Source organism: Euleptes europaea, chromosome 15 (assembly GCF_029931775.1).
Source record: "Euleptes europaea isolate rEulEur1 chromosome 15, rEulEur1.hap1, whole genome shotgun sequence".
In the NCBI taxonomy this organism is placed as follows: Eukaryota; Metazoa; Chordata; class Lepidosauria; order Squamata; family Sphaerodactylidae; genus Euleptes; species Euleptes europaea.
Genome location: NC_079326.1, coordinates 8,879,328 through 8,895,129, shown reverse-complemented (window position 1 = coordinate 8,895,129; position 15,802 = coordinate 8,879,328). Strand labels below are relative to the sequence as shown.

At 44.2% G+C, this 15,802-nt stretch overlaps 1 protein-coding gene across 1 annotated transcript; it reads left to right on the top strand.

Moving 5' to 3' along the window:
- The first annotated feature begins 215 nt into the window (after positions 1–215).
- LOC130487646 (fibrinogen-like protein 1-like protein) lies at positions 216–8,079 on the top strand. Its single transcript, XM_056861147.1, has 2 exons — positions 216–393; positions 7,427–8,079. Exons 1-2 carry the CDS (start codon positions 216–218, stop codon positions 8,077–8,079), a joined length of 831 nt encoding a protein of 276 aa, XP_056717125.1.
- The last annotated feature ends 7,723 nt before the right edge of the window (positions 8,080–15,802 follow it).

Sequence of the window (15,802 nt, the reverse complement as noted above, 5' to 3'; positions counted from 1 at the left end):
CCTGACGTTAACCAATAACAAGTTTAGTCAACCAGGATCTTAACATCATCATATAAAATAAAAATCAGGAACCTGCCAAGTCATTTTCTCCATTTGAATTTAGCTCTAAAAAGTACTGTAAGTGTATTAAGCAGCTACTTATACCCATGGTGTATGAATCACCTGCAGATACTAATGCATATGTGTGTGGCCTCTTTCAGATCTGTGCCTGTATAATGCATCCCTCAAATGTCCTGCTTGTTACAGTTGCTCTTCTTTTTGCATCCCATGTGACAAGTTCAGAGGAAGCAACGGATGTCGTGTGGAGGGAACATCTCGCAGATGTTGTTAACATAGATCTTGTCAATGATACATCTGAAATTCTGAACCGTTTTACTGCTGTCGCAAGAACAGGTAAAAATAGTCTTTGTTTTTCAGTTTATTTGAGATATTGACTTATTAACATAAGAAAGAAAATTGTTATCCAGTAATATCTGTATCAAAGATAGGACATTTTGGAGGACTTTCATTCATAGGGTTGCCATGAGTCGGAAGCGACTTGACGGCACTTAACACACACACACACACTATCTGTACTGGAGACATTTATTTCTCCCTTCCAAATTATGCAGGGAACAGGAGGGTCCATGCTCCAGTGGATTACCCTTCTGATGGGTATCATCCATACCCTAAAGCAAAGTTTGACCATTTTAAAAAATGTGTTTCTCAGTTCCATTTTGTTTTTTCCATTTTGTTTCATGATGAGTTGCTGGACATTACTCAAATATACATTTTCTAAAGAAAAAAACACCTTCTAGAACAGAATGTCTATTGAAACATGTAAAATATTTTCAGGTGTTTTTTGGGGGGGGGATTTATACTCCCTCATAAATATCAGATGAATATCCACCCATTCATGGTAATGTTAAGATGGAAATCATTCTAAAAAAGTAATGAGGAATTATAAATTTTAAATTGCATGCTCAATTTTCAGCAGCCTAACTATATAAAGACTCCTACAACTACTGACTGTTGGTATTTGCAGAGAATTGTGCAGTAATGTTTTTATAAGATGATCAAAAAAGGAGTTCTTATGAAAATCTTTCTAAAGAATAATTCTTCCCACATCCAGGTTTTAAAATATCTCTCTGTATATTTTTAGTTTACTTAGGGAGAAAAGGTATTTATGAGCCTTGATTGATGCTAGATCATCATCTTGAACCATCACCCAGGTTTGTTAATGGGTGCATTCTCTTAAGAAAAATTCTCAGCATTTCCCCTGTAGATCTTGATGCATTCCTAAACTACCTCCCAAGCAATGCAATCCTAAGCAGAGTTACATCCATCTATGTCCACAATGGATTTAGAAGGGAGTAACTCTGATTAAGATTGCACTGTTCTGCTCTCAATCTCTAACACAGCATGTATTTCAAAGCTTTCTCAATCTTCCCTTGAAAAATGGTTGAATTGTGTGAATATAACCAACCACTACTCCTGTACTATAATATGCACTTAGAGCGAAATTATGAAAATTGTGCTAATGTGAATAATTTACTTAAAATATGACAGAACCAGAGTTCCATCTTTGCAAGAGCTGATGGTTTTTAAAGTACAGAATCATAGGCACAGATTTATTAGCAATGTTCATATCCCTAAATGTAGAGGAAGACAGTTCACCAGCTTTTGTTTCTGAAAATCTGGATGACATATTAAGATGCAAATATGAGTGTATTTGAAAGGCTTTACTTACCAAACTCAGCTGGGGGTGGGGGATGACTTCTGAGAGATCTTTAGAACAAGAGAAGTCTTGTGATTTATTTTCTGTTAGGTCTGCATGGTATGGGACCAGAGGTAGAGGGAATTTTGACAAGGGCCCAGTGATGGCTCTTGGTGTGGCTGACTAAATCTAGCTTTGGAAAAAATCAATTTCTTAAGAGCATGACCTCTTGGGAACAGATAAGGTATGTGTAAAGTACTGTGAAGTCACAACTGACTTAAGGTGACCTTAGCAAGGGGCTTTCAAGGCAAGTGGGAAGGCAAGGTGGTTTGCCATTGCCTTCTTCGACAGAGTCTTCCTTGGTGGTCTCCTAACCAAGTACTGACCCTGCTGAGCTTCTGAGATTGGACAAGATCAGGCTATATACCATGCTGCCTTCCCTTTCCGTGAACAGATAGAAGACATGGGAAAACAGCAGTCAAAGAGTAAATTCTACCCACCTTCTTAAGAATGGTTTCAAATGAGCATTTAGCACATATCATTACCATATTAAAACATATGTGATAAAATTTTCTGGAACTCTTGGCAGAATGATATTGATGATCAAACTATCCCAGGGTGAGAAATCTCATTTAGGGAAGTTTGGTTATCTGTACAGTGTCTGTGAAAAGCTAGGAGGATGAATATAAGCCATGTAAAAATGGAAAACTCAAAGCACAGATTAATGTAGAACTGTAATAAAATTACCAAAAGCATACTTTGAGAGAATGTAAACATCAGGGTTGTGTGATAAAAAGGCTGATTAAAATGTGTCCCTCAGGTAAATAATCTGAGTTAAACAATCTAGACTTAGCCCCTGAAGTCATGCTGTAGCTTCCAATTGTTTTTATGTTATTACCTTGGAACCCAACTGTGTTGGGCGAAAGGCTTGCCTGGAAATATTTCAGATATATACATAAATAAACGGCTTGCTAGTAGAGCATATACTCTTCAAGGACTGAGATTAAATCCTTGGTAACTCCAGGTAAATTATCAGCGATAACTGCTGGGAAAGGCGTGCTCTGCGCATGAAATCGTGGAGATCTGCTACCAATCAGTAGAGAATACACAGCTAGTTGGACCAATTTTCTGACTCAGTGTATGGCAGCTTAATTTACTTCTTCCAGATTTTCATTTACCATTAAACTTGTGAGAAAAAAAGGAAATGATAAGATTCAATTTTGTTTTTTTGCAGCTAAGTCACATCTGACCTATGGCAACCCCTGGTGGGGTTTTCAAGGTCAGAGGTGGTTTGCCATTGCCTGGCTCCATGTCACAACCTTGGTATTCCTTGGAGGTCTCTCATCCAAATACTTTCTATTTTCGACCCTGCTGAGCTTCTGAGATCTGATAAGATCAAATACATCGGTCATTTATGAATGGTCGCTGTAACCTCCTTTATTCCGTTTCAGCCAGGATATAACTTTTCAGTATGCATGATATCCCATTCCTTGGTAGCTCGACACTGTTTCGACACAAAACCAACCAGGGTCTTCCCTTTCCTCTGTTAATCTGACTTTTCCCTCTCCCCTGAGCTCAGCCCGGCTCAAAGCAGTGTGCAGATGACTAAACAGGGGGAAGCACAGAAGATTGGCTTCTCTCACAGCCAATCACAAAGCAGTGTGTAAAGAGGCAGGGATTCAAGTGCTTCCTGCTATCTTGGAGCTCTTTCTGAGCAAAAGAAAGGCTTTTTAAAAACGAGGCTTGGATTCCCCACATTTCAGATTGCTGGTTTTTGTTCTTAAAATGCTTTTTTATGCAGCAGTTGTGTTTGGGGGGGAAGGAAATCTTTTCTCACAGTGAGCCCTGTAAAGTAAGCCAATTACTAGGGTTGCCAAGTGCCCGGTGGTGGCGGGTAAAATCCAGCCGATCCACCGGGCTGCCCGCTGGCCAACTGATGGTTGGCAGGCACTGCGTGCACATGCGTCACTTTCTGGTAAACCCGAAAGTGACGCGGACGCTCTGGCAATCTCGGATAAAACTCTATGGAAACCATAGAGTTTTGGCCGAGATCGCTAGAGTGTCCGTGAGCACCCCGCAGCCACGGCCCTGGAAAGCTCCCACCGGTGGAGCTACGGGGCCTGGCAAGCCTACCAATTACAGAGCAGCATTTAAAGGGGTGGGACTTGATTTGAGCTTGGGAGATTGCTTTTCTGTATTCATGGCTCGATTAGCACACAGTTTCATCCCTGATCATTCAAGCCAATGCATACAGCTTCCACCAAATCAGGTTACATTAATATGCACTGAACCCAGGTCCAACCAGGGAGATCCAACCCATGCATAAAAGGCCTTTGTATTAAAAGGCCACTGCCTACCTTCTATGGAAGATCTTTAAGGAAACACATTAGTTCCTCAGTATCAGACCATCTGAGTGTATGATTTGTATTCATAAATCCATTACTGCCAGGTTATGACTACTATATTATAGAGCTAGATTATCTGTATAGGTCTGATTGCTCTGATTTTGGGAGTGATATCTGGAAAAGACTAACTCCTTGGAAGTTAGTTTTATTTGAAGTTAGCTTTATTTGATTTGATGGTGTATCCCAAAGAAATATACATTTTTGTTCACTGGATAAAAAAAGTGGGCATATGAATTTTCCAAATAGGTATATTCAAAAATATAGTCCAGAGTAACTAATTCAATCTTTTGTGACTTGGAAAGCACTTTTGCCTACCACAGAATTAATGCTGAACATTATTTTACCGATCCTAGCTACCGTCACTGAAGAGTATAACTGAGACAGCAGTAGTCTACCACAGGGGAAGGCAGACTATATGTTTCTATGAGCTGCCTAATTTTCCCAGGAGCCTTTGGAGTTAACAGTCACAAAATGGTGGTTTGGTGAATAGAGCCAGTCACAAAATGGTGCCTCATTGGGCAGAGCCAGTCACAAAATGGCAACTTTTACTCAAATTACAGCATTTCAGTCCAGGTCTGCAGTGTTCAGATGGAGAAACCTTCCCCTGTAGTTTACCCAAAGCACCCTGCCTCCCAAATTGTAAGTGGAGAAGCTTCTGAAGCAGCTTTAAAGGGAAATTTGAGAAAGTGATTACAGCAATGCTGGAGGAGGAGTTGAGAGCTACTTTTAATTGCTTGAAGAATGACTAGTCACTCCCAAGCAACCTTCTGCCTGTTCCTGGTCTACCACTTTTTTACTACTCAAAAATCTGATTCTACAAATTAGGGAGTCTACTAAAGGTCACTAGAAGTCAATAATATAGGCAACAATTAGGACTGTGGAAAGTTCTCTCAGGCAGGATCCTTGTTTCCTTAAGAGCCTCATGAGAAGATCAACTTCCGATATGGCTGTGTTATTTCAACTTCCAGAGTGGTGGTGAAGATCTCATCTGTTAGTAAAGGGAAGAAAAAAAGTTTGAACCACAGAAGTATGGTGTAGAAAGTTAACAGGGAACAAATCAACCAAGATTCAATTTGCCTTGCCATGGAATTCCTGAAAATGCAGGAAATATAGGTAGGGATGTGAAGTGTGATATTCTGACGGCGTTATAGTGCAATATTTAAAACATGTAGACCAACCTAGTAAAATAAAAGCCTACGTTGAGCAGGTTACAGAGCTTCAGCTGGATGAGTTAATAGACAGAGAAGGGGATTTATAAAGCATAGCAAGGAGAAATGTGAAGGAGTGAGAGAATAGAATTACTGTGCCCATTGGAGAGTCAATGTGACAGATGATAAGAACACAAGTTGGCAGGAGCCAGCAGGCCCATACTCAAGAACTTTCCTCTGTAAACGTTATGCTCGCTACTATTTCTATACATATATTGTATTGACTGTAGCTCTTGTATTTTTTTATTCAGTAAGCTTCCACAGTAACTACTGAGTAATTATGTTTTACATTACATATATTTGTAAATTCATACAAATGACTAATGTACATAGAGTGTCACACCATCTTTATCAGGTGGATTCTTTTTTCACTGTTTCTCAAAATTCTTCTCTTGCCAAACCCATATCTTTCATTGAGTTATTTTTCTAGAAAATTCCCAGCCCCTCCATTTCCCCCTCATTTTTAGTTCTCCCCTTTCCCTGGTGATTATTCTTCACATTTTCTCCTCATCCTTTATTTCTGGTCTTAGTCCTTGTACTTCAGCTCCTTTCTCACTTCACATGTTAGTTGGAGTTTTGTTGAACAGGAGCGTCCCACCTTAAGAGATAAGGTGTGTGATGATGAAAGACTAGGGTTTTTCAATGGTGGTACTCACTTGTGGAATGCCTTCCCCTTCAGGCCCACCTAGCGCCTATACCACTTTCAAGTGCCAGGCCAAAATGTTTGTGTTTACCCAGACTAACTAATTAAAAGGCTAACTTAATTTTTGGGTTTTGTTTTATAGTCTGTTTTTAGCCTGAGAAATGTTTAACCATCATTTTACGCTACTCCTTATTTTATGTTTTGGCTGTGTTATTGAATGCTGGGCTTCAGTAACCTTTATGATGTTTTGTTTTGTTTTGTGAGCTGTCTTGGGTAGATTTCCTGGAGATGAGGCATAGAAAATTTCCAAATAAATAATAAACATTACAGCATATAAAATGTGTGCAAATAATAAATAATTGCATAATCAATTGACCTTTGCAGCTATGATTTTGCATTTAGGCTTGCTTCTAAAACTGCTACTTCTGGTGAATCACTGGGATATACTAGGCACAGACATTAGTGCCCAGTCAAATTCATGGGTCATGATTGACTCCAAAATTCATCAAAGGAAGCAGACAGGATTTCTTTATTTAAACCTTTTATATTGTCTCTGCTTTATCTCCCAAGGTAGCTTAGATCAGATATAAAATTATATTTTTGAGTTTTATTTACATTTGTATAGAATAGTTTTGTAATTTTGGATAGAAAAGAAAATCTTTAAAAAAGCAGATATAAAAAAGTAAAATACCAACTCAGACAATACAACCAGTAATAAAACCAAAGAACACCACAAAAACAATTTGATTAAGAATGCTTTAAACAATGTGTGGAGTTTTAGTTAAATTTATTCACGTCTATTACAATGTATCTGGAAAGCAGGAATAGGAAAAAATCAAAAGAAAGCTTGAACAAATAAAAACAAAAAAACCTCCCTTCTACATTGTGGTATATATATATGAGATTAAATGTACCTTTTTACTGGAGTTTCTATAATTTAGAACTAAAATACAGGTTGTACACTACCCCCATGTACCAATAATCCAATGGCATCCATGCATCTTCAAAAAAGTGCAGTTAGCATCTCTCTGCCATTTTTCCCACTTGCAAACTGCCCCCTCCTGAGAATTCTTTGGAACAGAAGCCATCAAACTGATGTAACATGAGGCTAGAGGATAGCATGTTATTTGGCACTTGGGGGAGCATATTAGACTTGTTGCCAACCTGATTTTACATAGTGCAGTCATAGTATACTATATCTCCTTGGACTTCTTACCCTGGAAAACAGGAATAAGAAATTACCACTGTTACTGTGAAGAAAAACTGGTTCAAAGACTGTATGCTATTTTGATTGGAAATGATATTATTAACATTCATAGTAGTTTATTTTTGTTCCTTCACCCAAATTATTATATAAATGGTTTAAGTTAAAATTGGTATGCATCATCATATTTTGACCTGCTAACTAGGCACCATTTTTTAAATGTGTAAATATACTGCACTAGATGCAACTGATTACTCTTTTGTTCCCTAGCTATCCCTTACATGAGAGACTGTGATGAAATGTTTCAAACAGGCCACACAAAGAGTGGTCTTTACATTATACGCCCTGACAACACCCGCAAACTTGTGGTCCAGTGCTACATGGATGGATGCAATGGGTGGACACTGATCCAGCAGAACAGCTTCAACACTGAAATCACTTGGTCAGAGACCTGGACAACCTACAAATATGGGTTTGGCAACTTGGAGGACGATCACTGGCTAGGCAATGAGTACATCAGCCTTATTACCCGACAGAAATGGTACAAAGTCAGAATTAATTTAGTGGATGCCAATGGTAATCATAAGTATGCAGAATATGACAGCTTTGTCTTAAGAGGCGAAGATGATGGTTATAGGCTGGAGCTAGGGACATTTGAAGGTAATGCAGGGGATCCTCTCACCTCCTCACAGACCAAGAGTATGCATGACAACATGAGGTTTTCATGTAAAGATAAGGATTTTGACAGATCAACTAAACAGAATTGTGCAGATAACCATGGTGGAGGGTGGTGGTATGACTCCTGCTATGAGGCACAGTTAAATCGCAAAGGTGGTATTCATTGGGGCACTCTATGTGATGAGAACTGTAGGAAATCAGTTATAATGCTGAAGCCCATCCACATGTATTGTAGCAGGGTTTAGAACATGCTGTTGTGTGCAGACGGTAATGATGAACCAGTCTAACACTGAGTGGGAAAACAGCAGTAACACTGCAAATTCTATTGATTTTATACCTTTAAAAATTCTAGTAGCTTCCTTGCTGTCCCTTGGGGAGATGGGAATATATTTCATACCAATGTTCTGTACACCCTTGCTTCTGACTCAACAATGCAGTCTCACTGTTTCCCAATAAAATTCTTCTGCCAGCACAAACTCTGTCATTTCTTTCTAGAAAATGTCACTCAGCCTTCTGAGCTGTGTAAATTCTGCACCCAAATTTTACATTCAAGTAGCTTCTTTTACACAAGATACATCACATTCTGCCCCCACAGAAAGAGACGCCCCTAATGAGTCTCTTGGCCTTTCCCCAAAGAAGTTGAGAGTACTACAAAACACAATAGTGGTATGTGTGTCAGGGCCTTGGAGAGGAGGGCACACAGCCCTTCACATGTCTGCGTGGATCACGCCTATCTTAACAAAATTCAACCTTCCTTTGAACCCTGGATCGTTCCCTTTCTTTTATCAGATTTAGAGGTGGATATCGAGAAAATCCATCCGGTCACCAAATATTTAACCCAGGTAATGGTTTTAAAGGGAGAACATTAAAATGGGCTAACATAAATGCCCTCCGGAGATGAGGGACAGTAAGACAGGACAAGTACTCTGGCAGGGAATTTGATATTCCCCATCGCAGCGGTGAGCATCTTCCAGAAGCTAGACTTCTAACATTAAAAGTCATTCTAGAGCAGGATCCGTCTACTCCAGCATCTTGTTTCCCACAATGTAAACCAGATTTATTTACTTTACATGTCCTGCCTTTCTCCCCAATGAGGATCCAAAGTGGCTCGAAACATTTTCCCTCCTCCATTTCATCCTCACAACCATGTGAAATAGGTGAGTCTGAGAGTGTGTGCCACTGGCCCAAGGTTTTCCCAGCATGCTTCCACGGCATGAGTGGGGATCTGAACCTGGGTCTCCCAGATCCTGGTATGACACTCTAACCAATACACCACACTCACCTGTCAGCGAGGGCATGCAAACGGACCCTGGATAGCGAGATGACTTTCGTTTCACCCCTCCTTCCCGTGGGAAAGAGAAAGGAGGAAAGAGGCAACAGCCAAAAGGCTCGAGAGATCTCCATTTCAAAGTGACTTCCTGATTGTAATCCTGCTCTGATCTTAAGGTGTGAATTCTCTCTCTCTTGGTGTTGGGGAACCTCTGATGTTTTGCATTTCAAAGCTTTTACTTGTAGTCATTCTAACCTGTGTACTCTATAAGAATGCCTTCCAAATGATTTTGCGCCATTGTAACGTTGTGTTTCATAGATTACTGTACCCTTCCTTTCAAATAAATTCTACTTTAACTCTCTGCTAACGTCTGGAGTAAAGTTGATGATTCCTGAGAGGCAACGGAGTCCTAGAATCTGACAGTACGTTACAATCCCAACCTTTTTTGTTTTCGGGTCAGAAGTAGTATTAGGATGTCTGTACCACCCTCGGTGCCGCTCAACGCGGGAGAGGAAAGTCGGCAGACTCCCGCTGATATTGAGGTTGGCCAAGGAGAAGCGACCCCGGAGCAGCGCCCACCCGGGCCTACCGATGTCCCTGGGAGGCTGACGTGGACCCCCCGACTCTCGGGGGCCGGACAGCGGCAGAGAGCAGCGTCAGAACCAGGAGGCGACTTCTACCGGGGACCGCTGGCCGCTTGGTATGGAGAAGGGGAAGGGTGGAAGGACCCCACGCTCGCTCACACCCCTACCCTCACTGCAGAAGCGGCCACTCTGATACGCGGACAGAATCAGATGCTCGTTCTGCAGAATTGGGACCTGCAGACTCAGCTAGACACCTTGCAGCGGGATCTGGCAGCTGTTCTAGGGGCAGTGAGGGGGCTTGGACAGCCCGTGCAACCACCCCAAACGGATTCGCGGCTGACTACAGGGCCGCTTGTTGTTGGGGAGGCTCCCACGCCCAGACGCCCTACGGCCAGAGACCTGAAGGTATCTTTCGACGGATCCAGCTCACAGTTGTCTCACTTCTTACTCCAAATCTCCGGCTTCATGAAGGACCAGGGGGAGACCTTTGCCTCGGAAGAAGCTCGGGTCAGGTATGTGATCAGCCTATTGGAGAAGGAGGCAGTGGAATGGGCAGTGACGGCGGCAGAGACTATGCCTAGGGTTTTGGCATCCCTGGATGAGTTCTTGTCCGCTCTGCGACGGCGGTTCGAAGACCCCCACTGGGGGGAAAAGGCAAAGGTTGCCATGCGTCGTTTGAAGCAGGGAACCCGCTCAGTAAGTGAGTATGCACAGGACTTTTTATCTTTGTCGTGCAAGATACGGGAGTGGAGTGAGGCCACAAAGGTCCAGCACTTCCGCGAAGGGTTGCGGTGGGAAGTGCTGGATGGCTGTTTGACTTTGGGAGATCCAGAGTCGGTAGAGGAGTGGATAAGTTTGGCAGCCCTGGTGGAGAATCGCAAGCTTACCCTCCAGTTCTCCAAGGATCGTCCTTCGAAGACGATCCCTATCCCGCCCGCGAGAGGGGACAATGTAGCGGGCCCCCGGCGAGAGGGAAAACATCGAGGAGTCTACAGTCTCGACAGGGCGCGTTGGTTCAGGGAGGGAGCTTGCCTTCAGTGTGGGAAGATGGGCCATTTTGCAGCAAAATGTACCAACACGCCGTCAGAAGGGACGAGCAACAGGGCGACACAAGAGCGGGAGGCGACACCACCTCGGAATCTGGAGCACAGGAGAGCGGAGGGGATGAACGGTCGCCGTGGGGCGGCGGCCCTGCAAGCTGAAACCTCATCGGATCTCCACAACCGTTGTACCCGAGATAGTCTCCGAAGCCCCTCACCGGCAAAAAACGAGGACGGCCTTCTGTGAGGGAACCGGCACGGAGGGCACCCTCGGAAGAATCCAAACCGGCTCCATGTAGGGTGAGTGATCAGGGAGAGACATTGCTGATACCTGTTGTGTTACGAAACCCCCAAGGGGGGGAACCGGTGGCCGTTGTGGCTATCTTGGACTCCGGGTGCTCCCGGACCCTAATTGATCAGGCGGTGGTAGAACGTCTGAAAATTGGGACTCGAGAACTGGATCAGCCCTTACATTTCCATCAAATGGATGGGAGTGACCTGCGGGGAGGGCCGGTTCATTTGCACACTCGCAAGATGTGGCTGGGGGTGGGAAACCACTGGGAACAGATCCACTTCACGGTAGTTCCTAAGATTTCCTACCCGGTGGTTCTCGGCATCAATTGGTTGGCGGGGCATAACCCGAGCATTGATTGGGAACAAAGGCGGGTGGTGTTTGGAGCTCCCCAGTGCGAGAAACACAGCCGGGATGACTTACCCGGAGGCGAAGGGGGAAGCGCCGCTGCTTTGAAGGAACCCGCGTTGCCCCCAGAGTATAGTGATTTCGCAGATGTATTTGAGGGGACAGACTGTGACTTATTGCCTCCTCATCGCACTACGGATTGTGCCATCGAACTGATTAAGGATGTTAAACCGTCCAAGGCCCGAGTTTATTCCATGAGTCCTCAAGAGAAAGCAGTGCTGCGAGAATTTCTGGACAAGAACTTGAAGCGGGGTTTCATACGGCCGTCCAAGGCTGCATTTTCTTCTCCCTGCTTCTTTGTGAAGAAGAAAGGTACATCTGATCTCAGACTGTGTGTAGACTATAGGGGGCTTAACGCGATTACTGAAACTAATGCCTACCCCCTTCCCTTAATCCCGGATCTCCTGAGTGCGTTACAGGAGGGTTGTGTTTTCTCGAAAATTGACCTGGCGGAAGCCTACTACAGGGTCCGGATCAAGGAGGGGGATGAAGCTAAGACAGCCTTTTCTTGTTGTTATGGGTTGTTTGAATTTTTAGTCATGCCATTCGGTCTGTCTGGGGGGCCCTCGTGCTTCATGCAATTAATTAATGAGATTCTACACGATCTCCTATTTAAGGGTGTAATAGTATTTCTCGACGATTTATTGATTTACTCCAAAGATCCCGCAGAGCACAGAGAGTTGGTGCGGGAGGTGTTGAGTCGTCTAAGAGACAATCATTTGTATGCTAAGTTATCAAAATGTGCATTCAACCAGGACCAATTGTCGTTTTTGGGTTATGTGATATCCCCCCAAGGGTTAAGCATGGATCCGGAGAAGGTGCAGGCAGTGTTAGAATGGGAACCTCCCAGAACTCGCAAACAGGTTCAGCAGTTTTTGGGGTTTGCGAACTTTTATAGAAGTTTTATTCAGGATTTCGCTCAAATAGCTTTGCCTATTACTGATTTGCTTAAAACCAAAGGGAAGGGGCAAGAGGCCACCTTTGCACAATACCAGGTACCTTGGACCGCCAGGTGTCAGGCGGCTTTTGAAACTCTTAAGGAGCGCTTTACCTCTGAACCCATTCTGGCGCACCCAGATTGCTCCAGGCCATTCACCTTACAGGTAGATGCCTCTGACAAGGCGATGGGAGGCGCACTCCTTCAGAGGGATGATCAAGGGAGACTTAGACCCTGCGCATATTTTTCTAAGAAGTTCTCTGGCCCTGAACTCAACTGGCCAATTGGGGAAAAGGAGGCCATGGCGATTAAACATGCACTCACGGTTTGACGACAGTTCCTGGAGGGGGCTCCCGAGCCCTTTGTGGTCTGTACAGATCACCGTAACCTCGAATCGATTTTGGGTCAGCGGAAGCTGTCAGCCAAACAAGTGCGTTGGTCTACCTTTTTCTCTAAGTTTAATTTTACCATCAAACACATGCCTGGGAAAGAAAACTGCTTAGCAGACGGACTGTCTCGCATGCCGCAATATGAGTGTCAGGTTGAGCGGCCGGTGGGTTCTCTTTTCACACGGGAACACCTGGGTTTGACTCCAGAGGGGAATAGTGCAGGAGTTCTGACCAGAGCGCAAAGCCGCGCGGCGGCACAGGACTCGAGTTCGAGTTCCCCTCGTGAAGTGGTCGCTCCCACCTCCTCATCCCCAGCAGTCCCCGGAGAACTCTCAACCACTACCGCTGGGGAGGGGGGGGAAATCTCCCAAATAGAGCGAAGGGACCAGGCTGAAGGGCCGGTACCCACCCCCTTGCCGGGGTCGGATGCTGCCATTCCCCGCCTCTGGGCAGTTCCAGAAAGCCTCCCAGAGGTAGTCAAGACGAGGTGGGGGGAGGCTCTTCAGCGAGAGCGGGAGGAAGAATCTATCCCATCCCAGGTGAGGGACAAAAACGATATCTGTAAGAACAAACATTACGTGCCCAGGGAGCTGAGGCGGGAAATATTGGAACGGAGCCACAGTTCACCTATAGGGGGACATTTTGGGTTTGCTAAATCCTTGCACCTAATAAGAAGACAGTTTTGGTGGCCTGGGATGCGCCAAGACATCGAGGTATTTATCAAATCCTGCCCTGTGTGCGCAACTAGTAAACGTTTGATGGGAAAGCCCCCGGGATTACTAAAGCCTCTAGAAACTCCTGAGGCACCCTGGCAAGTGATTGGGATGGACTTCATAACAGACCTCCCGTCCAGTCAGGGGAAGACTGTCCTGTGGGTAATCACGGATCTTTTCTCTAAGCAAGTTCATCTCGTACCGTGCGAAGGGATGCCATCTGCACACAAACTGGCCCGTTTATTCATACATACCATATTTAAACTACACGGATTTCCGAAGAAGATAATTTCGGACAGAGCCTCGATGTTTGTGTCTAAGTTCTGGAAAGCGTTCGTAGGACTTGTAGGTGTGCAGTTGGGTGTGTCATCTGCCTATCACCCCCAAACGGATGGGCAGACCGAAAGGGTCAATGCGGTGATAGAATGTTATTTGCGTTGCTTTGTTAATTATCACCAAGACAATTGGGTTGACCTGCTGCCACTGGCAGAATATGCCTACAATAACTCGGTACACTCTGCAACCGGGATGAGCCCATTCAAAGCGGTTTATGGGATGGATTTTGGACCATTAGGGGCTGTATCTACCCCACCAGAAGGCGATCCCCCCGAGGTGTCTAAATGGGCTCACACAGTGAGGAACACTTGGCCCTGGCTTGTAAAAAACCTGGAGCAGGCTAAAGACAGGTACAAAATACAAGCAGACAAACACAGAGCACCTCAGTGGGACTTGAGGGTCGGAGAGAAGGTGTATCTTTCCACTAAGAATCTCAGGTCTTTACGCCCGTGTAAAAAATTGGGCCAACGGTTTGTGGGCCCATTTCCTATCTCCCGAGTTATCAATGAGGTTACGGTGGAGTTGGAGCTACCCAACTCCTTACAAGGGGTACACCCAGTGTTTCACGTGAGTCTGCTAAAACCCTTTCTACAAGCACCAGAATGGCACCCCGAACCCAAAGCGGCAACTCCCATCATGGTGCAGGGCGAACAGCACTTTGAAATTTCCAGGGTGCTCGATTCTCGGAGGCGCAGGGGACGACTGGAATATCTTGTGCGTTGGAAACATTTAAATTCCAGTCACGATGAGTGGGTGTCCGCTGTTCACGTACAGGCTCCAACCCTTGTAGCGGATTTCCATTGCCATTACCCTGACAAACCAGGAAATCTGGGGGGGGGGCCTTTGGGGAGGCGGAGTGTCAGCGAGGGCATGCAAACGGACCCTGGATAGCGAGATGACTTTCGTTTCACCCCTCCTTCCCGTGGGAAAGAGAAAGGAGGAAAGAGGCAACAGCCAAAAGGCTCGAGAGATCTCCATTTCAAAGTGACTTCCTGATTGTAATCCTGCTCTGATCTTAAGGTGTGAATTCTCTCTCTCTTGGTGTTGGGGAACCTCTGATGTTTTGCATTTCAAAGCTTTTACTTGTAGTCATTCTAACCTGTGTACTCTATAAGAATGCCTTCCAAATGATTTTGCGCCATTGTAACGTTGTGTTTCATAGATTACTGTACCCTTCCTTTCAAATAAATTCTACTTTAACTCTCTGCTAACGTCTGGAGTAAAGTTGATGATTCCTGAGAGGCAACGGAGTCCTAGAATGACATCACCCTCCACAGATGTCTCCAGGAAGTCCATAAGTAGGGTATGAGGACAACAGCCCACCACTGCTGTAGACCCTGAGCCAGGACAGCCTCTCTGTGGAGCAACCTTCCATTGGGATACATTGCGTTATTTGTTTTTCAAATCATTTTGGAAATTTATGATAAAGCCTAGGATTGCAAATGGCATGAAGACAGAGATCAAAAAGGACATATAAACCAGGTACATAGACAGCAGCGAAAAACAGGCAGCAGTGTAGAAAGTCTGAACCACCAAATGCTCTGCTGAAAACTCATATTAGTTTGAGTATTATCAACAGAAAAAAACAATGTTTATGAAAGCTTTTCTCTCAAACTCACATGTTAGGAATTTTACCTCCTCCTTCTTTAAATAAAGGGCACAAGATTTTGCACTTACCCAGTATTCACATAAGCTCTCTTTCTTTAAAGGACCACAAAACTCTCTGCATTCTCATGCACTATTTGTCCCCCCTCAAAATAATATGCAAACGACAGAGAATGTCAGCTCTTCCAACTCAGTACCTTCCAATGCTTGGAAAGTAATAGCCCCCTGTTTTAAGATGGATTTAAGAGAAGGCTTTAATTTTTTAGGCAACAGGCATCCAGTGAACATAGGATATGTGTGCTTTTTTAAAAAAATGAAACACTTTCTTCCACCAAATAGAAATACTAATGAAATCATGACACGAAAGCCAATGCTCCAAACAGAATACATAATT

Coding starts and splice junctions, on each gene's coding strand:
- LOC130487646 (XM_056861147.1), top strand. CDS start 216: ATGCATCCCTCAAATGTCCTGCTTGTTACAGTTGCTCTTCTTTTTGCA. Junction 394..7,426: donor TACTGCTGTCGCAAGAACAG/GTAAAAATAGTC, acceptor TTTGTTCCCTAG/CTATCCCTTACATGAGAGAC.